The sequence below is a fragment of the Rhinopithecus roxellana genome, chromosome 5, assembly GCF_007565055.1.
Source record: "Rhinopithecus roxellana isolate Shanxi Qingling chromosome 5, ASM756505v1, whole genome shotgun sequence".
Taxonomy (NCBI): Eukaryota; Metazoa; Chordata; class Mammalia; order Primates; family Cercopithecidae; genus Rhinopithecus; species Rhinopithecus roxellana.
The window spans coordinates 29590885-29615072 of record NC_044553.1 but is presented as its reverse complement, the minus strand read 5'-3'; the positions used below and the strand labels follow the sequence as shown (position 1 = coordinate 29615072).

The window sequence follows — 24188 nt, the reverse complement described above, 5'->3', positions numbered from 1 at the left end:
AAGACTGGAAACTTGAAGAGGGAGCTTAGTGTTAAAAAACAAGTTCAGTGGGGGATACAATTGTTTACCTCTTTAGTTACAGGTCAGTATTATGCTCAAGGCCACACAACTAAAAGTAAATGAATGAACCAAAATTTGATCCCAGGTGGTCAGACTCCAGAGCTTGTGTTAACTATTTACTACCTTTCAAAAGTGAATCAAATTTCCAGACAATGTTATGGAAGAAAATCAGAAAGGGCTTTAAATGAACAGCCGTTTCTAATGCATGATGGAGTCTAATTTCTATGGCCTCACCTCTCTTCTTTCTCAATAGCAGAAGCTATGGGAAAGTTTTAACCTGGGTTCCATGGACGGGCTTTCAAGATCTCCATTTATGAACCTCATTTATGCATGATTTGCATTTGTGTGCCTGTTTCTCTGGGGAGAGGCTACGTTGCCTTTCATCTAATTCACAGAGCTGCTTGACCAGAAAGAGCTCCACCTTGGAGAGAATAGCAGCTAACACTTAAAAGCTCTTACATTAGCCAGGAACTGTTCTAAGTGCTTTACCTGTTACCACTCTATGCAGTATAATGCTATGTAGGAATTACAGGCATACCTCATTTTACTGCACTCCATTAAGTTTTTCCACAGATAGTTTGTGGCAGCCTACATCAAGCAAGTCTATCACTGCCGTCTTTCCAACAGCATGTGCTCAATTCATGTCTCACATTTTGAAAATTCTCACAATATTTCAGATTTTCTCATTATTATGTTATGGTGATCTGTGATCACTGATGGTACTATTTTAACTGTTTTGGGATGCCACAAACTATGCCAATATAAGATGGCAACCTTTTTTGACAGGGTCTTGCTCTGTCACCCATGCTGGAGTGCAGTGGTGCAATCATGGCTCGCTGCAGCCTCAACCCCCTAGGCTCGAGCGATCATCCCATCTTAGCCTCCTGAGTAGCTAGACTACAGATATGCACCACCACACCTGGCTAATTTTAAAATTTTTTTGTAGAAACGGTCTCATCTTCTTGCCTAAGCCATAAGATGGCGAATTTAATTGATAAATGTGTGTTCTGACTGCTCTAACAAGTAGCCATTCCTTATCACTCTCCTTTCCTTGGGCCTCCCTAATCTGAGACAGAATATTGAAATTAAGCCAATATATAGCCCTGCAATGGCCTCTAAGTTCAAGTGAAAAGAAGAGTCATAGCCAGGTGTTTTGGCTCACACCTGTAATCCCAGCACTTCGGGAGGCCGAGGAAGGCAGATCACCTGAGGTCAGGAGTTCGAACCAGCCTCGTCAACATGGCGAAACCCTGTCTCTACTAAAAATACAAAAACTAGCTGGACATGGTGGCACACACCTGCAATCCCAGCTACTCAGGAGACAGAGGTTGCAGTGAGCTGAGATGGTGCCATTGTACTCTAGCCTGGGCAACAGAGCAAGACTCCGTCTCAAAAAAAAAAAAAAAAAAGCCAAGACAGGCCAAAGGCTAGGCCTCTTGCACCGATTAACTAAGTGGTGAATGCAAAGGAAAAGTTCTTGAAGGAAGTTAAAAGTGCTACTCCAGTAAACACAAGGCCCTAACTCCCTTCAATGCTTAGAAAGTCTGAGAGGTGAGGAAGCTGCAGAAGGAAAGTTGGAAGTTAGCCGAGGTTGGTTCATGAGGTTTAAGGGAAGAAGCTGTATCTGTTAACATAAAAGTGTAAAATGAAACAGCAAGTGCTGATGGAGAAGCTGCAGCGTTATCCAGATAATTGATGACGGTGCCTACAGTAAACAATAGATTTTTCAATGTAGGTAAAACTGACTTCTATTGGAAAATGACACCATTTAGGACTCACATAGCTAGAGAGAAGTCAATGCCCAGCTTGTTTGAAAAGACAGACTGACTCTTGTTAGAGGCTAATAGAGCTGGTGACTTCAAGCTGAAGGCATTGCTTATTTACCATTTTGAAAATATAGGAGCCTTAAGAATCATGCTAAGTCTACTGTACCTGTGCACTATAAATGGAACAATGAAACCTAGATAACACATCTGTTTACAGCATGATTTACTGAATATTTAAAACCCACTGTTGAGAACTACTGCTCAGAAAAAAAAAAAATTATTTTCAAAATCTTACTGCTTATTGATAATGAGCATCAGAGTATCTGGTCACCCAAGAGCTCTGATGAAGATGTACAAGATTAATGTTGTGTTGTTTTCATGCTTGCTAACATATCCATTCTACAGCCCTTGGATAAAAGAGTCATTTCAGCTTTCAGGTCTTACTGCTTAAGAATAAAGGTATAGATGCCATAGTGATTCCTCTCATGCATATGGGCAAAGTAAACTGAAAACCTTCTGGAAAGGATGCCATTAAGGACATTCATGATTCATGAAAGGTCAAGATACCAACATTAACAGGGGTTTGGAAGAAGTTGATTCCAACCTTCATGGATGACTGAGCGTTTCAAGACTTCAGTGGAGGAGGCCAGGTACGGTGGCTCACGCCTGTAACCCCAGCACTTTGGGAGGCTGAGGCAGGTGGATCACAAGGTCAGGAGTTCGAGACCAGCCTGACCAACGTGGTGAAACCCCGTCTCTACTAAAAATACAAAAATGAGCCGGGCATGGTGGTGCCTGCCTGTAGTCCCAGCTACTCAGGAGGCTGAGGCAGGAGAACCGCTTGAACCCGGGAGGCAGAGGTTGCAGTGAGCTGAGATCGTGCCAGTGCACTCCAGCCTGGGCGACAGAGTGAGACTTCATCTCAAAACAAACAAACAAACAAAAAAGAGACTTCAGTGGAGGAATTACAGGCACGTGCCACCACAACCAGCTAATTTTTGCATTTTTAGTAGAGACGTGGTTTTACCATGTTGGCCAGGCTGGTCTCAAACTCCTGACGTAAAGTGATCCATCTGCCTTGGCCTCCCAAAGTGCTAGGATTACAGGCATGAGCCACTACGCCTGGCACATGGTATTTTTAATTAAGATACATACTTTGTTTTTTAAAGACATAATGCTACTGCACATTTAATAGACTACAGAATAGTGTAAACAGAACTTTTATATGCACTGGGAAACCAAAAATTCATGTGACTCACTTTATTGCAACACTAGCTTTATGGTAGTAGTCTAGAACTGAACCCTCAGTATCTGAGGTATGCTTGTATTAATCTGCATTTACAGACAAATTAAGGCACAGAAATGACCTTACAGTCACTTTGGCTAGAGTGAAAATTCAGCTAATGCCTCAGCCCATGCTTCTAACCAATTATACTGTGAGTGTAGCATGCTGGTATTCTCAGAACTATTTCCTTTATCCAGAACAGTGCTAAAAAATTTTTTTTGGTAAATGGTTTTAGGAAATGCATTTAGGTAAAGCACAATCCTCCATTTTACACCTTCTTACTTTACACATTTACCATCACCTGCCAAACCACTCATTTTGACGTGGAACATTTCTATTACAGAGGGTGTAGTTGCATCTCACTTTATTTAAATATTTTCCACTTTAGCCTTTGAAAGCTCCCACATTAACTGTATCTTCTCCAGTGAGCTGTAGTTCTCACACAGAACCATTACCCTTCCAGTCACTAGTGTATTTAAGCTCAAGTGAGTAAGACTAGTAATGATTAAAATGAACCTCACAACAAATTTTAGCAAGGTAAATTTAAGTCCTATCAATATTTTCAATCAATACCGGAAAGATGCTAAAGGCAGCTTCCTATTGTAGTGCTCTATGGATCTTTGCTTTATTAATTTGTTAAATGAGAGCTGATGAAACTATTTTCCCCCAAATAACAGTCATAGAAACATGTTACCTACTTGAAAGAACAATACCATTAGTTAGTTAAAAAATTTAATTGTAAGGATCAAGCAGTGGTTATTGGTGAAACCAATTCACACTGACAGCTTTGAAGTGTTCAGATGCTAATTTTAAAATAAATGTGACAAATACCAATCAGATTTTCATAACACTTTTCAGGATCCACATCAACTTGATTATGGACATAATTCAATACACAAGAGTAAGAGAAAGACAGTGTGTAATCACCAACAATTAAACCAGAGGCATAATTTTTTCAAATAATTTTTAGTAACAGAATAAATTCTAGCTTTTTAAAGTCTAAAGCTACATAAAACTCAAAGCAATCTACTTTTCTACCTGAGATCAAAATGACTTTCCTTTTCCTAACTAAGCATAATTCTTAGCATTGAGGTAAACCTGAATTCATGTGGTATACTTTGTCAAACTTTTCCAAAAAATTTTAAGCCCTGCTTTAGAGATTCTCTTGTTACACATATATATTTACATATTTTTTCTTCAAAGACTAATGACAATGTATGAGGTTAATAGGCCTGTAATGGAACCATGATACTACTAATAATATGAAATAAAAAGCCACTCATTTATACAAAGTGTTCCTGAATGGTGCAATAAGAAATGGGATCACAGATTTATGTACATATATGAATCACTAAGAGTTCAGAAATTAAGCTCACTTTAAGAAAACTCGGCCAGACACGGTGGCTCACACCTGTAATCCCAGTACTTTGGGAGGCCAAGGCGGGTGGATCACGAGGTCAGGAGTTCAAGACCAGCCTGACGTGGTGAAACCCTGTCTCTACTAAAAATACAAAAATTAGCTGAGCGTGGTGGCATGCGCCTGTAATCCCAGCTACTCAGGAGGCTGAGGCAGGAGAATCACTTGAATCGAGGAGGCTGAGGTTGCAGTGAGCCCAGATCGCGCCACTGCACTCTAGCCTGGGTGACAGAGCGAGACTCTGACTCAGGAAAAAAAAAAAAAAGAAAGAAAGAAAACTCATTCTATTTTTCTCTTTGGAGCAGAGGTTGCAAAACTGTGATGCCTAACAAAAATTTTGTGTATAAAAGCTCCAAAACCAAGCATTAGCCTAAATTGGCTATAACCGCAACTTAAATCAAAAACTATATTCAACTACATCTTCACTGTGGCTATGCAACTTTTTGTTTTGTGGCCTGAAGGTTTTTACTGAGGTAACAACCTCATCTCTTGTCCCTCCCTCTACCACAAAAGCAAAAATAAACAACAACAAAGAACACCTCTACAGCTTCCTTCTTCATGGCTGTCTTTGGCAATGCTTCCAAATCTTGAAAGCAAAAGAACCTGCTAAAGTATATGAGGAGGATGAAAACACTATACATGACATATGAAAACCAATCTAAGAGTATGAATTGAAAAAGAAAATACTAGAAGGAAGGCCAAGCAGCAGTCGGCCCTCAATAGAAAACAAAAGAGAAGGAGGGCTGTGACTGCTCTGGCCCTTCTTCCATATTATCTCCCAATTAGAAGAGCGTGGAACCGAAAATTTAAACTCTGAAAAGGTAATAACTTTCAAGGAGGAGCTACGGAAGTGAATAAATGATAAAGAAGAACAGCAGTAGCTTTAACTGTCAATGAGTTTCTTTGCTCTGGCATTGGCAATATCAATACGATCTTTGTTGGTGTCAGCCTGAAAAACAAGAACGAGATCAGCTTTATTTTACAAGGTAAGTAACTCTAATAAAAATTAAACATTTTACACTTGGAGTAACTGACACACTGAGAAAATCCAAGAAACCATGTGAAGTTACATTACAAAACTCATGTTGGGCAAGAAGTAACAGAACATGAAATTCATTTGGAAAAACCCTGGTATATAAACATGACAAAGGTGTAACATATAAGACCTTGTCAATATTTCATCAATTCTACAACACATTTTTTCGTAGTTTAACATGCCTGAAACTGGGATGCATCCTGTAATCAATGGCATTTTTTGATGTGATGAAATATGAGAGTGCTCTTCTCTGTTAAAGATTGGACCTTGTGTGAGTCCTCTGAACTGAATCACAGAATCTCATCTGGATTCAGACACCCTAAGTCTAACCTGGAGAGACTGAAATAACCTTTCCAAAGATCTTTAGAACGAATCTATTACCATCCACACCAACATCTGAATTAAAATGACAGGTAAATGTAGCCTAACCCCAGACTGCAGCATTTAAAGCATCTTGTGAACCACTGTTTCAATTAAATCCATCAAAAGTGATTTAACAGACAGCCAAGCTTAAAAACTCACCCTAAACTTTAAAGTTCACTGAGATTTTAATGAGGTATGACTCTTTTTTCTTTCTTTTTGAGATAGGGTCTCACTCTGTTGCCCAGGCTGGAATGCAATGGTACAATCACAGCTCACTGCAGCCTTCAACTCCTACACTCAAGCAATCCTTCTGCCTCCGCCTCCAAAGTAACTGGGACAAAAGGCACATGCCACCATGCCTAGTCAATTTTTAAATGTTTTTAGTACATTCTAGGTCTTGCTCTGGTCTTAAACTCCTGAGCTCAAGCAATCCTCCTGCCTCGGCCTCTCAAAGTGTTGAGATTACAGGTGTGAGCTACCATGGCTGGCCAAAGTATGACTTTTACATGTGACACATCGAAACACCAAAAACAATTTCACTTTCATGGTATCATGTAAAGTTAAGGGGGAAAGAAAAAAGAATCACAACTTTCTTTCACTCACATGACTCTATTTCGTGTGACCACTCTATATTAACTATTCTGCAGAAAGGATTTTCTTTCATGAGATGAGGATTCAGGAACCTAATTTATTTTTAGTTAACAAAATAGGCTGATGTGGGAGGAAAGCTTTAGCTTTAGCCTGGGAGGTAGGCTGCAGTGAGCTGTGATTGTACCACTGCACTACCCTAGGCGACAGAGCAAGACCCCATTCTCAATTAAAAAATTAGTTAACAAAATAAAACTTACTCATTTGGGAGAGAAAAAAACACAGTCAAAGGCTAAAGTAGATACTAAGCTTCATGTGTGAAGGTTTAAGTAAAACTACTACATTCCAAAACTCTGGTTTCAAAAGGCACCAACTGCCATGAGGGGGAGGACTTGGCTCTTGTTTTATGTGTTAGAACCACCACCTTGCTGGGCGTGGTGGCTCATGCCTGTAATCCCAGCACTTTGGGAGGCAGAGGCAGGCAGATCATGAGGTCAACAGATGAGACCATCCTGGCCAACACGATGAAACCCCGTCTTTACTAAAAATACAAAAATTAGCTGGGCCTGGTGGCGTGTGCCTGTAGTTCCAGCGACTCGGAGGCTGAGGCAGCAGAATTGCTTGAATCTGGGAGACGGAGGTTGCAGTGAGCTGAGATTGTGCCACTGCACTCTAGCCTGGCAACAGAGTGAGACTTCATCTCAAAAAAAAAGAAAAGAAAAGAACCACCACCTCATCAGAACTAAGACCTATGAGTCCAGGAGCTTCTTCTACCATGTCCCCCACAGCATCTAGCACAGATGTCTATTAGGGAAACACTGAACTGGGTGTCTCATTTTCTTGTGGCAATAAAAAACTTTTACCTTGTCTGTGATTCGTTTTATTTGCGGATTTTGAGCATCGATCTCATTGCCTATGTTCAGGGCCATGTCTTTTAGATTTCCCAGGATACTACCCACTTGAGTCAGGTTCTCTTCCATTTCATCTTCTCTGGCATCATTAGTTATGCTATCACAAGAAGACAGTTAATTCCATAGATTTTTCCGAATTTAAATAGAGTAAATCTGGATTTAATTTTCACAAAAGTACCAAAATGACTCTCAGCAAGTATAAGATCCAAAGGAATATAGGTTACCATTCTTGGGAAACATTCTGTAATAAAAACTGGAAGACTCATCAAAGACAGCACAGTGTCTTAAAGCCATGTAAGAAAAGAAACAACTCTAAACGGTGTTTCTCAAAGCGTAACTCCCAGCATCACCTGGGAAGCTGTGAGACATGGGAACATGCTAATTCTCACACTCCACTCCAGACCTACAAAATCAGAAACTGTAAGTGCGTCCCAGAAACCTATGGTTTCATAAGTCCCTCAAGTGGTTCTAATGCACAGTTAAGTCTATCTAAAGAACCACGGCTCTAAAAGAGAGGTTGGATCACCATCTGATTATATAAATCAAGTGTTACTCAAACAGAGTATGCACATTTGTTTACATATTGTTTATGCCTGCTTTAACCGTACAACAGAGTTGAGTAATTGCAAGAGACTGTATGGCCTGAAAAGTCTGAAATATTGACTCTCTGGCTCATTACAGATCTTCTTACAGGAATCTAGCTGACCCTTGCTCTAGACGGCACATTTTAAAACATATTTTTTTCTATATACAAAAGTAAAGTATGTCTAGTTCAATAATTCGGAAAGTACGGAAAAGTATAAAGAAAAGTTAATCCCGTCACCCAAGGTCAACCACCACAGTCAATATTTTGTCTGGCCGGGTGTGGTAGTTCATGCCTGTAATCCCAGCACTTTGGGAGGCCGAGGCAGGTGGATCACCTGAGGTCAGGAGTCCAAGACTAGCCTGGTCAGCATGGCGAAACCCTGTCTCTACTAAAAATACAAAAATTAGCTGGGCCTGGTGGCGTACGCCTGTAGCCCCAGCTACTCAGGAGGCTGTGGCAGGAGAATTACTTGAACCTGGGAGGTGGAGGTTGCAGTGAGCTGAGATCACACCACTGCACTCCAGCCTGGGCAACACAGTAAGACTCTCTCTCAAAACAAAACAACAAACAAACAAAAAAACAAAACAAAAAAACCTACCACATTTTGTCAGTGGGCAGATTTTTAAATGCATTTTTAAAATGGAATAAATACAATTTTTATTTATTAGTTAGGGGTCATGTACTGCTAAACTCATCTCCTAAGTGAACCATTCATTAAGAAAGGTACAGGAATATCGGGAGGAGTTGGCATACCGTTTAATGTATCCACCACTGGCTGCTCCTGTCGTTGGTTGCTGAGGCTGACCATTTGTCACCGGGCCTGGCTGTTTAGATACTACATTGCAAGGTGAGTTTTCTCCGCCATCTCCCCATGTTGTCTTATAAGCCTTGCCAGACTCAAAGTTCTTTGTTCTATATAAGAGTCAGGAGTGTAGGGAGATACCAAAAAAAAGAAGAGTGAGAGTTCTAATTATTAGTGCCTGTTACCTTGAGGATGACACTAACAACTCTAGTAGAAAAGCTGTATACAGCTAAGTCTAGATGATCTATACTATGCTCCATGGCAATATGGGATAGGAAATAGATGAATTATGTAAACCCATTGACCCTAAAAAAATTTTTAAAAAGGTCCAAATACTGCTTCTACCAAATCTTCACTATGTTGTTAGCAAGTAGCAAAAAAAAAACTATTTGATTTTTCAGGTTCCCTTAGCCTCTGGCACTATCGTTTTGCTTTTCTCTTCCTAGTGTATCCAGCACTATCTGGAAAAGAGGTTAATGCACATTACTTAAAAAAAGGTCCCTTAGAAAAAGTGTTCTGGGATACCTTAAGAGGTTGCTTGAAGGCACCTCAGAGGTTGACAAGGGATGACAGAGTAAGAGGGCTGACGCTGGGTGCAGTGGCTCACACCTGTACTCCCAGCACTTTGGGAGGCCAAGGCGGGTGGATTGCTTTAACTCAGGAGTTTAAGATCAGCCAGGGCAACATGGCAAAACCCCATCTCTCAAACTCCTGACCTCAAGTGATCCACCCACCTCGGCATCCCAAAGTGCTGGGACTACAGGCTTGTGAGCCACTGCTCCCTGCCTCAAAATGCCATCTCTATAAAAAAATACAAACATTAGCTGGGTGTGGTGGTGCACGCCTTTGGTCCCAGCTGCTCGAGAGGCTGAGGTGGGAGGACTGCTTGAGCCCAGGTCGAGGCTGCAGTGAGCCATGATAGTGCCACTGCACTCCAGCCTGGGTGACAGAGTGAGACCTTAAATCTTTTTTTTTTTTTTTTTTTTTTTTTTTGAGACGGAGTCTCGCTCTGTCGCCCAGGCTGGAGTGCAGTGGCCGGATCTCAGCTCACTGCAAGCTCCGCCTCCCGGGTTTACGCCATTCTCCTGCCTCAGCCTCCGGAGTAGCTAGGACTACAGGCGCCCGCCACCTCGCCCAGCTAGTTTTTTGTATTTTTTAGTAGAGACGGGGTTTCACTGTGTTAGCCAGGATGGTCTCGATCTCCTGACCTCGTGATCCGCCCATCTCGGCCTCCCGAAGTGCTGGGATTACAGGCTTGAGCCACCGCGCCCGGCCGAGACCTTAAATCTTAAATGAATAAATAAAATTTTTAAAATAAGAAGACTGAATTTGAACCAGTGTAGTTCCAGCTAATCAGTTTTTATTAGAATTTTCCATGAAATTTTAAACAATGGTTTCTTACAAACAAACCAGCCATCAGGAAAGAAAAGCATGAATAATTTCCAAATTGGACAATCAGTGGACAAATAAGTACCTTGACCACACAAGTGGTCATTCATAAATCCTATAGTGTAGGAGCTTTTCATTTAAGAGTTTCCTCTTAAAAAAACAAACAAAAAAAAAGATTGAGGCCAGGCACAGTGGCTCATGCCGGTAATTCCAGCACTTAGGGAGGTTGAGGTGGGTGGATCACCTGAGGTCGGGAGTTCAAGACCAGCCTGGGCAACATGGTGAAACCCCATCTCTACTAAAAATACAAAAATTAGCTGAGTGCAGCAGCATCCGCCTATAATCCCAGCTACTGGGGAGGCTGAGTCGGGAGAATCGCTTGAGCCCGAGAGGCGGAAGCTGCAGTGAGCTGAGATTGCACCACTGCTCTCCAGCCTGGGCGACAGATCGAGATTCCATCTCAAATAAAAAAGAAAGAAAGAAAAAAAAAAAAAGATCACCAGATGCAGTGGCTCATGCCTGTAATTCCAGCACTTTGGGAGGCTGACTGCCTGAGCTCAGGAGTTTGAGACCAGCCTGGGCAACACGATGAAACCCTGTCTCTTGAAATACAAAAATTAGTTGGGCGTGGCGGCGTGCATCTGTAGTCCCAGATACTCGGGAGGCTGAGGTAGGAGAATTGCTTGAACCCAGGAGGCAGAGGTTGCAGTGAGCCAAGATCGCACCACTGCACTCCAGCCTGGGCGATGGAGCGAGACTCCGTCTCAAAAAAAAAAAAAAAAAAAATCATAAGGCTAAATCTCTTAAAAATAAAAGCATATGCTTTAGGTATAGCTGACAGAGACAAAAATCAGTCAGAGCCAGAGTATTACCATGGAATTAACCACTCAAACAGATCCAACTGGCAAGAAAAAAAAAAAAAGCCTAGGAAAGTGACTTTTAAATGGCTATTACAGGCTGGGTGCAGTGGTTCACACCTGTAATTCCAACATTTTGGGAGGCCCACATGGGCAGATCACCAGAGGCTGGAAGTTCGAGACCAGCCAGGCTAACATGGCAAAACCAGTCTCTACTAAAAATAGAAAAATTCGGCAGGTGTGGTGGCATGTGCCTGTAATCCCAGCTACTCAGGATGCTGAGGCAGGAGAATCACTTGAACCTGGGAGATGGAGGTTGCAATAAGCTGAGATTGTGCCACTGCACTCCAGCCTGGGCAAGAGGGTGAGACTCCATCTCAAGAAAGAAAGAAAAAGTGGCTATTACAGGAAAAAAAATGGCTATTATGGAAAAGTAACACAAAACTTTTCTTGATTATTTGGCTAAAGTCAAGCTTTCATTCAATTTTAGTTTTCACTTTTCTATAAACAAAAACAAAATAGTATGTTGCTCAAATACTGGTCTCTGATTTATTCTATCTTTTACATTAATAAGGAAGTTTTAAAATTTCAAAATAAAAAGGTAGGGAAGAGATTTTATGAAAAAAGTTACTTATTCCTTAATAGGCATGTGAGGATTCATTTTTGGCAAACCTAGAATTGAATCTTAGACCTTTACCATTAATATTACAGAAAGGATACTACTACTTTTTTTGTGAGAGGCACTGCAAAGGCAAATTTATGAACACTGAAAGGCTAGTTATCAAAGTGTGTTTCATGGTACCACTTTAAGTTCTCATAATTATGTTTCTATGCTATTTTTATTAATTAACTCATTTATTTATTATGAAATCATGTTAAATTTTTCCTGGAACAAGGTAGGATATACATTTTTAAAATAAATATTCACATGTATTCTTTGTTAATAATAAGAAAGGTCCCAGGCAAAATTCTAGAGCAGAGTAAGTGCTACTAAATAAAACAAAACCAATGTATTAGTCTAACAGAAAGTTAATAACCACAAATATTAACAGAGGTAATAGAAGTGGGGCTTTTATTAGAATTTCAGATTGTGGAACAAGTTCAAGAGAGAGGGTTGAAATTCCAAAGTAACTAATGAGATATTATGTTTCTGACAGCACAAAAAGAGGAATAGACTGGGACATGACCTGTGGGTTCTGGTCTATTAAGGGATATATATGCGATCCAAACTCCTTCCCAACATTAAGAGGCAATATTTGAAAAAATTATTTACACTTATGAGAATTCTTCTTTCCATAATTAGATATAAGGGCATAAGGTGCCAACGAATTGTTTTAAAATGATCATGTGAATGATTTTTGATTGAAGCATAGTCTATAAACAAAGAATCAGATTGGTTATCAAACTCTGCTGTCTTTAAAATGACTGGATCTTGGCCAAGTGTGGTGGTTCACATCTGTAATACCAGCACTTTGGGAGGCCGAGGCAGGCGGATCACAAAGTCAGGAGTTTGAGACCAGCTTGGCCAACGTGGTGAAACCCTGTCTCTACCAAAAACATAAAAATTAGCTGGGCATGATGGTGCTCCCCTGTAGTCCCAGCAACTCAGGAGGCTGAGGCAGAAGAAATCACTTGAACCTGGGAGGCAGAGGTTGCAGTGAGCCCAGATTATGCCACTACACTCCAGCCTGGGCAACAGAGTGAGACTGTCTCAAAAAAAAAAAAAGAAGACTTGATCTTTGAAGATGTTCTTTCTGTATCAAGGGGAAAAGACACAAAAAGCTGACTTTGAATTTTTTTACAGCTTTGCATTGTGTTGGCATGTTTACCTTCAAATGGGATGGGGAAAAAAACTACTTTTTTTCTTGCAGTTATAGTATGTTCTGCATGTTTATGAAGAGGTGGTGTGACAGTTCAGTGTGTCTCATTCAGCACATCCACTCTAGGTAATGCCTTTTGGTTGCTCGAGACCCTGTCACTTGCCATCACCCTGGAGTTTCCTCCATCAAGTTGGAACCTGTTTTTAAGGCATTGTCAGATAGCTGCTTACCTAAGTTAATAAAATAAAAAATGTTCACAAATACAGTAATGTTTTTAAATTAATTACTTTCCTTCCAAAGGGTCTTAGATGCTTTAAAGGTAATACCTTCCAAACTTAATTGAGTATCAGAGCGATCTCAGCGGTCCCCAACCTTTTTGGCACTGGGGACCAGTTTCATGGAGACTATTTTTCCACAGATGGGGACCAGGTGATGCTCTGGGGATGAAATTGTTCTACCTCAGATCATCAGGCATTAGATTCTCATAAGGAGCACACAACTAGATCCCTCACATGCGCAGTTCACAATAGGGTTCTTGCTCCTATGAGAATGTAATGCCACTGCTGATCTGAGAGGAGGCGGAGCTCAGGCAGTAATGCTCACCTCCTGCTATGAGGACCAGTTTCTATTAACAGGCTATGGACTAGTAGCGGTCCATGGCTGGGGTGTTGAGGGCCTCTGCTGTAGAACACATAGATATATAGGTTGCACTCTGGAGATTCTACTCCAATACATATGGGGTAAAGCCTGGGAATCACTTGTGTTTTATATAAGGTCAGTGGGACATTTAGCGATCCAGGAGGAGTACTTCAGATTACTCTGGTAGTCTGTCTACAGACTCTAGTAGTCTATATATTGGAACACTAAATAGTTAATCTGGAAGAAGCAAAGGGACAGGTCAGGATTAAAACAAACAAACAAAAAGGCCAGGCGCGGTGGCTCACACCTGTAATCCCAGCAGTTTGGGAGGCCAAAGTGGGTGGATCATGAGGTCAGGAATTCAAGACCAGCCTGGCCAAGATGGTGAAACCCTGTCTCTACTAAAAATACGAAAAATTAGCCAGGCGCAGTGGCAGGCGCCTGTAATCCTAGCTACTTGGGAGCCTGAGGCAGGAGAGTCACTTGAACTCGGAGGGCAGAGGGTACAGTGGGCCGAGATCGCGCCACTGCACTCCAGCCTGAGTGACAGAGTGAGACTCCATCTAAAAACAAACAAACAAAAAACAAACAAACAAAAGTAACAGCATTTGGAGTAAAATAACTTAAATTCCAATCCTACGCGTGTCATTCAGAAGCTACAGAATCTTAAGCAAACTTCAATTTCAGAGAATCCCTTTCTTTGTAAGTAAACTAGGCTAATAACAATACTTAATGTTTAGCAGGGCTATAAAATGTTCTGTTGGTAACAGACATAAAACTGCTTTTTAAATCACTGGATAAATATTTTAATTCATTGGCTTCAACATCAACCTGACCCTTAGTCAACAGTTAATGCCTGTAAGTGCACGGATTACCAACTGGCATGTTTATTTTTTGGTCCATTACCATTTCTTAGCTTTGAGATCTACAGGTAGATGAAAGTAGTTGGAATATGGTGACATGAAAGATTACTAGGACCAGGTTGTTTTAGTCTACAGTAAGAAATAATAGCTCTAATCTGTGACAGGACTCTTGAAAAAAAAAAAAAGCCCCTCTGGGAAGAAATTAGTCTTCATGATAAAATGCCTAAGTAAATTGGTGATAAGTCTTAATTCAGAACTCCATCTAGAAACTTAATTTACAACTGACTGTTAGTTTTGAGTGGTCTAATAGTCTTTAACTGGAACCTCTTTTTTTTCCACTTAAATGTCTCATTCAAAAATGGCAAGTGTTTGGGGATGGTGGCTCACGCTTGTAATTTCAGCATTTTGGGAGGCCAAGGCAGGTGAATTACTTGAGGTCAGGCGTTCAAGACCAGCCTGGTCAACATGGTGAAACCTCTTCTGTACTAAAAATACAAAAAATTAGCCGGGTGTGGTGGCACAAGCTTATAATCCCAGCTACTTGTAAGGCTAAGGCAGGAGAAATGCTTGAACCCGGGAGGCAGAGGTTGCAGTGAGCTGAGATTGAGCCACTATACTCCAGCCTAGGGGACACAGCGAAACTCTGTCTCAAAAAAAAAAGGCAAGTTTTAAGAATCTGAACTATTCCTAGTCAATTCAGGAAGCTGCTATTAAGGATAAAACTGTAAATATTAAGATATGAGCACAAAAACAATAATTTCTTATTTTAGTTTGGTTGCATCAATATTAGTTTTAACTGCATTAAAAATAGCAAAAATAAAACTAAATATTAGCTGTGACTATTTCACATCAAGGAGAAAAGGGACCAAATAAATACAAACTAATAATAAAGAGTGAATGTGAGTGTGTGTGTGCTTTGGATAGTCAAACTAAGGAAAGAAGGAAAAAGGAGGGCAGGAAACAAAGGGTAGAAATCAAATACTTAATTTGTTAACATTTAATCATGGTCTTCATAATTCTTATAAAGATCTAAAATTAAGAGTCAGACACAATAATAAACAGTAAGCTGACAAAACTTATCTCCCATGAAAAATTAAGATTAGTTAGCTCTGTATTAATTCAACATGAAATCATAGCAAGTTAACACATGATGTAACAGGAATTATAGAATAGTTTATAACATATGTAAAGGGGAAACCCTTATTTAAGGAAAGAAGATACCAGATATGGTAGCATTTAAAATTTTATATCCCACCTTGTTCCAAATAGGATTTGAGATGACTAGACTGACAATTGATTCCTTAATTTGGTAGTGGCCTAAATCATGGGTAATCTAAATCATTAGAAGCAAAACTTTAACAAAGGAAATCTTGACTCAAGAACCAGAAAAAAGTAGGGAAACTTAATGGAAGACAGGATGCTAAAATCAAAGTCCTATGAAGACAGAGAAGCATTTAGCATGACTTCCCTTACCTTTTATCAGAACTAGACTGCAGCAGCTGTCTCAAAGATCAACCTATTTTAAATTTCTTAAGAAACTCCAGGAGTATTGTTATTTTGGTAATCTTAAATGTTATTTAGCAAAAACTTAGTTATCAGAGACATTTGCCAAAGAATGGTATTATAAATTAAGGTCCTTTTGTCAAGTCCATCTTTTGTGAGACAGCACCCATCAAGAACAAATTCACTTTACACTACACACCACCACACAGGTTTAGAGACAGTTTCCACCATTCACAATATCCATGCACATGCACAGAAAAGCCATTTGAAGCATCACCTTTAGATAGCAGGTTAGCAGCCCAAACTGCGCCACAAGACTGCATCTTAAAGTTCCCTTTGATCAGTTACTGAGCCCGGCTTCTGATGTTAAATCTTCATTTTTAGTAAGCAGATTAGAAAGGAAGAGATTAGGTGAGAGAATGAAACGCAGAAAATAGTAAATGCCACTCAAACAGAACAGAAGCAGGTTTAATGTTTAAAAACATAATGTATTCAATTTCCTGCCTGGTTTCACAGAAACAACCAACATCTGAGAATCTTGATAAAAAGAAAAATAAGAAAACTATTTAAACCAGAGCACATTTCATTTTTCCTCAGAATTTTGGGTGATTATATTCTTTCCTAAAATTAGAAAATACAAGAGAAGGCAAAAACCAATGGAGATGCTATGAGACTCCTTCCTCTTAGTGATTAAGATTTCTCTTAATTACTTCTAGTATATATTTTATTTTCTTATATATTTTATATTCATTGTAATTTTAAAAAATCTTTTGTTAGAAAATGATTTGCCAAATTATTTTTTTGAGTTAGTATGTATATACTGTTTTAAATCAGTAATGTTTGCTCCTTTTGCTGCCCATTTGGGAGTATGTGGCAATTCCTAGTGCTCTTGTATGACATACTCTTCCTGAGACTTGTATATGCAAGAAAGTATATATATAAAAGATAAATGGTGGTAACTTACCTGAGTTCTGATTCATTATGGACTTTTAGCAATCTATTTAGATAATTGGTTCATACTAGGTGCTCAATTACTCTGACCTTGTGTGGCTTTATTCCTTAAATAGTTGCTTTAGGTGTTACTGCGTAGATGCATGGAAATTGAAGGGCTAATATTAAGGATTTTGATAATGCGTTACTGAGTAGGGAGAATGGGAAGTAGCTTATCTTTGGACACTTGTATTACTTTGCACTAATCACCTTGTTTGCAGTTGTAGCTGATTCAGTTCTAGACTTTAAGACCAAAAAGATCTCTAATTTAAAGAAACAGTTTTCATATACCTAGAATGAAGATTCTGTTTAAAGTGGTCTTGGTTAACTTGGTTCTTGACATTTTCCTAGAATTTTGTTGGATTGGGACTAAAATGTTCTATTAGCCAATGAATAACGTCCAAGTAAATTTTTGTTTTATTTTGGGGAAAAAAAAAATCTTTTTACACATCAAACTCTCCCACCAGCCAACAAGTTTCTCAAGGACGCTCAAATCAACAAGTATTTATTGAGTAACTACTATATATCCCATACTACATGAGGTATAAAAAATAATGTCAAGATAAATAAAACAGGCAGGGCCAGAGGTATGCCTTACTCATACTTGTGTCTCCAGTGAGCAGGAGGGAAGCAGCACTCAACTACTGAATGAAATATAATTCAATATTCATTTTAATTAGTCGGAGCTGAATTTTTACACCTCAGTATGACTTAAGATGGGAATAGCAGAAAACCTGTAGTGCCAATTTGGAACTTTAGTAAGTGGTCAGAAATGCCAATCTGTCTTCAAACTATGTGCCACTGTTAGACTTTATAAAACAGGCAAGTTAAGACAGAAGAATACCTTATCTAAGAAAGTTTAAGGCCAGGCGCAGTGGCTCACACCTGTAATCCCAGCACTTCGGGAGGCCGAGGCAGGCGGATCACAAGGTCAGGAGATTGAGACCAACCCAGCTAACATGGTGAAACCCCATCTCTACTAAAAACACAAAAAATTAGCTGGGCGTAGTACTGGGTGCCTGTAGTCTCAGCTACTCAGGAGGCTGAGGCAGGAGAATGGAGTGAACCCAGGAGGCGGAGCTTGCAGAGAGCAGAGATGGCACCACTGCACTCCAGACTGGGCAACAGGGCGAGGCTCCATCTCAAAAAAAAAAAAAAAAGTTTAAACTGGGACATCAAGCAGTTTACTATTCTGAGACTTACCATTTTAAATCTGTCTCCTTTCAAATTCTTATTAATTAGAATTACAATTTATCAATTACTGCCTAAGATATGTGATTTTAAAAAAGGATTTCTGGGCTGGGCGCGGTGGCTCACACCTGTAATCCCAGCACTTTGGGAGGCTGAGGCGGGCGGATCACGAGATCAGGAAATGGAGACCATCCTGGCTAACACAGTGAAACCCCGTCTCTACTAAAAATACAAAAAGTTAGCCGGGTGTGGTGGTGGACACCTGTAGTCCCAGCTACTCGGGAGGCTGAGGCAGGAGAACGGCGTGAACCCAGGAGGTGGAGCTTGCAGTGAGCTGAACCGAGATCCTGCCACTGCACTCCAGCCTAGGTGACACAGTGAGACTCCATCTCAAAAAAAAAAAAAAAAAGGATTTGTGGTATTCTTTTAGAATTCAAATTTTACAAACCACAGAACGGCATTTATTCACCATCTTAAAGTTTAACCCTGGTAATCTGTTACTAAATTCTACTAATCCTTTAGAAAGAATTTGCTACAGTTAAAATATCCTTCTAATACAGAATTTTTTTAAGTAAAGCTATTTCAATGTCTTATTTAAAAAAGATGTGCCAGCCTAGGCAACAAGGCAAAACTCTGTCTATACAAAAAATACAAAAATTAGCTGGGCATGGTAGTGCATGCCTGTAATCCCAGCTACTCAGCAGACTGAGGCAGGAGGATTGCTTGGGCCAGGGAGGTCAAGGCTGCAGTGAGCCAAGATTGTGCCACTGCATTCCAGCCTGGATGACAAAGTGAGACCCTGTCTCAAAAAGGTAATAAAAGCTTTTCTACTCAGGCATGCTAGCTCACACCTCTAATCCCAACACTCTGGGAGGCTGAGTGGAGACGAATGATTAGACCCAGGAGTTCGAGAATAGCCTGGGCAATATTAGCCAGGTGTGGTGGTGGTGTATTCCTGTAGTCCCTGCTACTCAGGGGTTGGGGACTGAGGTGATTGCTTGAGCGCATGAGGTTGAGGCTGCAGTGAGCCATGTTCATGCCACTGCACTCCAGTCCGGGCAACAGAGCAAAATCCTGTCTCAAAAAAAAAAGAAGAAGAAAACAAACCTTCAAGAACAAATCTACTCAAGAAGTTTTCTATATAGTATTACATCTAACAAGAGCAACAACATAAAGGTCCATTCTTTTCTTAGAGTCAAGCAATGTAGCATACAGTTAAAAGCAATGGTTCTGCTGGGCACAGTGGCTCACGCCTGTAATCCCAGCACTTTGGGAGGCCGAAGCGGGTGGATCACGTGGTCAGGAGTTCAAGACCAGCCTGACCAACATGGTGAAACCCCAGCTCTACTAAAAATACAAAAATTAGCCAGGCGTGGTGGTGCATGCCTGTTATCCCAGCTACTCGGGAGGCTGAGGCAGGAGAATCGCTTGAACCCGGGAGGCGGAGGTTGCGGTGAGCTGAGATCACACCACTGTACTCCAGCCTGGTGACAGAGCGAGACTCCGTCTCAAAAAAAAAAAAAAAAAAAAAGGTAAGGGCTCTGCCTGGTTTTGAACCTCTGCCAAGTTGGTCTCAATTTAACTACATAGTGTAGCCTGGATGTATAATGATAATAATAAAGAACATCTATCTCATATTAAGGCTACTGTTTAAGGATTAAATTAACATGCTCAGAATAGTACCTTAAACTAACACACAGGCCCACAACTGTTATCCCAATCCACTGGGGGCAAGATGTTTTGGGCAGTACCACATAATTAAATACATTAATATTTTTGTAGTGACATTGGGCATGGTGGCTCACATCTGTAATACCAGCACTTTGGGAGGCCAATGCGAGAGGACTGCTTGAGCTTAGCAGTTTGAGACCAGCCTCAGCAACATAGTGAGACCTCGTCTCTACAGAAAGTTTTTAAAGTCCAGGTGCGGTAGCTCATGCCTGTAACCCCAGCACATTGGGAGGCTGAGGTAGGTGGATCACTTGAGGTCAGGAGTTCAAGACCATCCTGGCCAACATGGCAAAACCTGTCTCTACTAAAAATACAATAGTTAGCAAAGTGTTGGCGCATGCCTCTAATCTCAGCTACTTGGGTGGCTGAGGCATGAGAATCGATTGAACCCAGGAAGTGAAGGTTTCAGTGAGCCGAGACCATACGGCTGCACTCCGGTCTGGGCGACAATGTAAAATTCTGTCTCAAAAAAAAAAAAAAAAGAAAGAAAAGAAAAGGAAAAAGAAACAGGGTTGGGCGTAGTGGCTCATGCCTATAATCCCAGCACTTTGGGAGGCTGAGGCAGGTGGATCACCTGAGGTCAGGAGTTCAAGACCAGCCTGGCCAATATGGTGAAATCCCGTCTCTACTAAAAATACAAAAATTAGCTGGGTGTGGTGGCGGGCACCAGTAATCCCAGCTATGTGGGAGGCTAAGGCAGGAGAATCGGTTGAACCCAGGAGGCGGAGGTTGCAGTGAACTGAGATCGTATCACTGTACTCCAACCTGGGCAACAGAGTGAGACTCCGTCTCAAAAAAAAAAAAAAAAAAAGGAAGAAGAAGAAACAAAAGTTTTAAAAACATGCCAGGCATGGTGACACACACCTGTAGTCCCAGCTACTCATGAGGCTGAGGTAGGGGGATCACCTGAACCTGGGAGGTCGAGGCTGCAGTGAGCCAAGATCATACCACTGTACTCCAACCTGGGTGACAGAGTGAGACCCTGACTCAAAAGCAGTATTTCTGTAGTGAAACCAATTAATATTTACAGCAAGTAATAAAAGCTAAACATAGCTTCAGTTCAGGCTACATTTTATACCCTAATGAGTTGTGGCACCATTACAGCAAAAATGAAACAAAACTTAAGCTTTCAGAGTTTTTCAGATTTCTGAATGGCCGGCAGGGCTTAATGGCTTATGCCTGCAATCCCAGCACTTCTGGAGGCCAAGGTGGGTGGATTGCCTGAGCCCAAGGGTTTGAGACCAGCCTGGCCAACATGGTGAAATCTTGTCTCTACAAAAAATACAAAATTAGCTGGGCGTGGTGACATGTGCCTGTTATCCCAGCTACTTGGGAGGCTGACGCTGGAGGATGGGTTGAGGCTTCAGTGAGCCATGACTGTGCCACTGCACTCCAGCCTAGGTAACAGAATGAGACCCTGTCTCGAAAAAAAAAAAAGAAAGAAAGAAAAGAAAAAGTATTTTCAAATGTCAAATAAGGAACTCTGGACCTGACCTGGGTTGTGACTACTCCTGCCAGTATTAAGACTAGGCCTTATACAAAAGACCAAGATCTCATGTCTACCTTTAAGAAGCTCATATTATGGTTATTCATATAATGAGCCTAACGGAAACACAGACTAGCAGATTAGAAAGATCAAGACACAGGCAAGAATCATAGGAAGAGCTGAGGATAAGAGATATCATACTGGCCAAGGTCTCAATGGTATAAGAAAGAAATAGGTGGAAGAAAGGCAATTACAATCAGACATCTTTAACTGAGATAATACTTTCTTCTCTTCAGGGAACTGTTTTGTTACAGCAGTCCCTTGATTCCATCTCTCAAGAAGTGCCAGAAAAAAGAAAAGAAAGAAGTGCCAGTTGAGTTCAGTGGCTCAAGCCTGTAATCCCAGTGCTTTGAGAGGCTGAGGATTTCTTGAGGCCAGGAGTTTGATAGAAGCCTGGGCAACATAGCAAGACCCCCATATCTACAAAAAATTTAAAAAATTAGCCGGGCATGGTGGCATACACCTGTAATCCTAGCTACTTGGTAGGCTGAGGTGAGTGGATCACTTGAGCCCAGATGTTTGAGGCTACACTGAGCTATGGTGGTGCCACTGCACTCAAGCCCGGGAGACAGAGAGAGATGCCATCTCTAAAAAAGTAGTGCCTTCTCTTGATCCACTGAGAAAGGGTTCTACTGAGGTTAGAGGCTGAAGAATGCTGATTCAGGACCATACTCTACCTTGTTTCCCACCAGTCTTCAAGAAAAGCTTGCCTATGCTTGGCTGGGATACACAAAGAGACATAAAATTAATACTCTGTAGCTGCATTTCCCACTTTCTATGATATTACACCATCTTAGGTCTAATTCAATGCTCTTCCTGTTTATCAATATGTGACTCAGAGTTGATCTTGCTCTAAGATTTTAGGGGAGACTTCTTTCTCCTTGTTCTCCTAACATCTGATCTCAAGAAAATTCATCTACTTCCTCTCTTCTGTACTCTTCCAAGAAGGCACATGGAACACAAAAGAAAGGTACAATTATTTTTGTAAAACATAGCTAAGAGTTTGTATCAAACAATCTGTACATTTTAACTTGTTTGCTTAAAGTAATCTGCTCTGATTGACAAGTTATAGTTATTAAAATATGAACTTTCAGCCGGGAGCAGTGGCTCACGCCTGTAATCCCAGCACTTTGGGAGGCAGAGGCAGGCAGATCACCTGAGGTTAGGAGTTTGAGACCAGCCTGGCCGACATGGTGAAAGCCTGTTTCTACTAAAAATATAAAAATTAGCAGGGTATGGTGGCACATATTTGTAATCCCAGCTACTTGGGAGGCTGAGGCAGGAGAATCACTTGAACCTGTAAGGTGGAAGTTGCAGTGAGCCGAGATCACACCACTGTACTCCAGCCTGGGTGACAGAGCAAGACTCCGTCTCAAAAAAAGAAAAAAAAAAACTTTCCGTTAGTCAACCAAGGTGTAAACAGGTCAACAGACTTGTGTTAGAATAGGAAGTCAATGGATAAGACTAGGAAGAACACTGTCAAATCTTAACTCCTCATGGCCAAAATAAACACTAAAGTTGACTGACAAGGAATTAATCTCTACTTTCTCCAGTAGAAATGGCACAAAAATGCTGTTACCTAAAACACTTATCTGAAAATATAAAAATATAACCATTGTTGATTTACAAGACCAGCTGAGAACTGGATGAAATACTAATGTCTAAGAAGCTCTTTAAAAATGAATACTTTGAGGCCAGGTACGGTGGCTCACACCTGTAATCCCAGCAACTGGAGAGGCTGAGGCAGGCGGATCATGAGGTCAAGAGATCAAGACCATCTGGCCAACATGGTGAAACCCTGTCTCTACTAAAAATACAAAAATTAGCTGAGTGTGGTGGTGGGCGCCTGTAGTCCCAGCTACTTGAGAGGCTGAGGCAGGAGAATTACTTGAACCCAGGAGACAGAGGTTGCAGTGAGCCAAGATTGCGCCACTGCATTCCAGCCTGGCGACAGAGTGAGACTCCGTCTCAAAAAAAAAAAAAAAAAAGAAAAAAATACTTTGGCTGGGTGCAGTGGCTCATGCCTGTAATCCCAGCACTCTGGGAGGCCAAGGTGGGAGGATCTCTTGTGCCCAGGAAAGAGAGGCTTAAGTAAGCCATGATCACGCCGCTGCATTCCATCCTGAGTAACAGAGACCCTGTCTCAGGGGAAAAAAAAAAAAAAAACCTTTCAGCCGTGAGTACACTCATTCAATCTCCAGATACTGTCATTTCTTTTTACACTCCACTCCAATCTATCAACTCTTTAGTTTGGCATTCAAGTTCCTCTACTACCTACTTATATCTTACTTTCCACTTCTCATCTACATGAGCACACAGCTCAGTTAAGTCAAGCTCCTTGTTAATCTTTATTTTGAACCTTTCATAGGAAATGCCCTCACTGTTCCTCCAAATCCTTCTAATCACTCAAAGCGCGACCCATATCCTACCTCTTCTATAAGATCCTCTCCAACCCAACCTTTATCAGTTCTGTATACCTAGCCTTGGTCACTATCATATAACCTAACATTAGATTTATGTATTTTTTATGTTTTGCCATTCTTTCCCAACTTTTCTATTCTTTTGGCCATCCCTCATGTGCCTACCACAAAATCAATATTTTGTTAATACTCCTCCTTTTGAAAGGAAAAGAAAATAACTCCATCCTGCTCACCATCATCCAGATATACATTTCTCTATACTTCTTAATCTTTTCATGTATCACTACAAATTGAAATTGGAACTTGATCCCAGGATTGGTCAAATATAAGTCACAGTTTTCAGTGAACAAGCAGTATTTACACAAAAAGCTTAATCTGCCTGAAGGAGAGACAACTTAGATTTATCTAATAGAGTTCCTCATTAA

General features: G+C 40.8%; 1 protein-coding gene across 2 annotated transcripts in view; it reads right to left on the bottom strand.

The window, feature by feature from the left end:
- Window positions 1–3829: 3829 nt before the first annotated feature.
- Window positions 3830–24188, bottom strand: part of SNAP23 (synaptosome associated protein 23) — a 40151-nt gene continuing 19792 nt past the window's right edge. For both annotated transcript variants that reach the window (XM_010367020.2, XM_010367021.2), the window contains exons 6-8: window positions 8766–8924; window positions 7379–7523; window positions 3830–5477 (exon numbers count right to left, since the gene is read on the bottom strand). In XM_010367020.2, coding sequence (XP_010365322.1) covers window positions 5412–5477; window positions 7379–7523; window positions 8766–8924 — 370 coding nt within the window. In that variant the 3' untranslated portion in view covers window positions 3830–5411. The remainder of the gene's footprint in view (window positions 5478–7378; window positions 7524–8765; window positions 8925–24188) is intronic.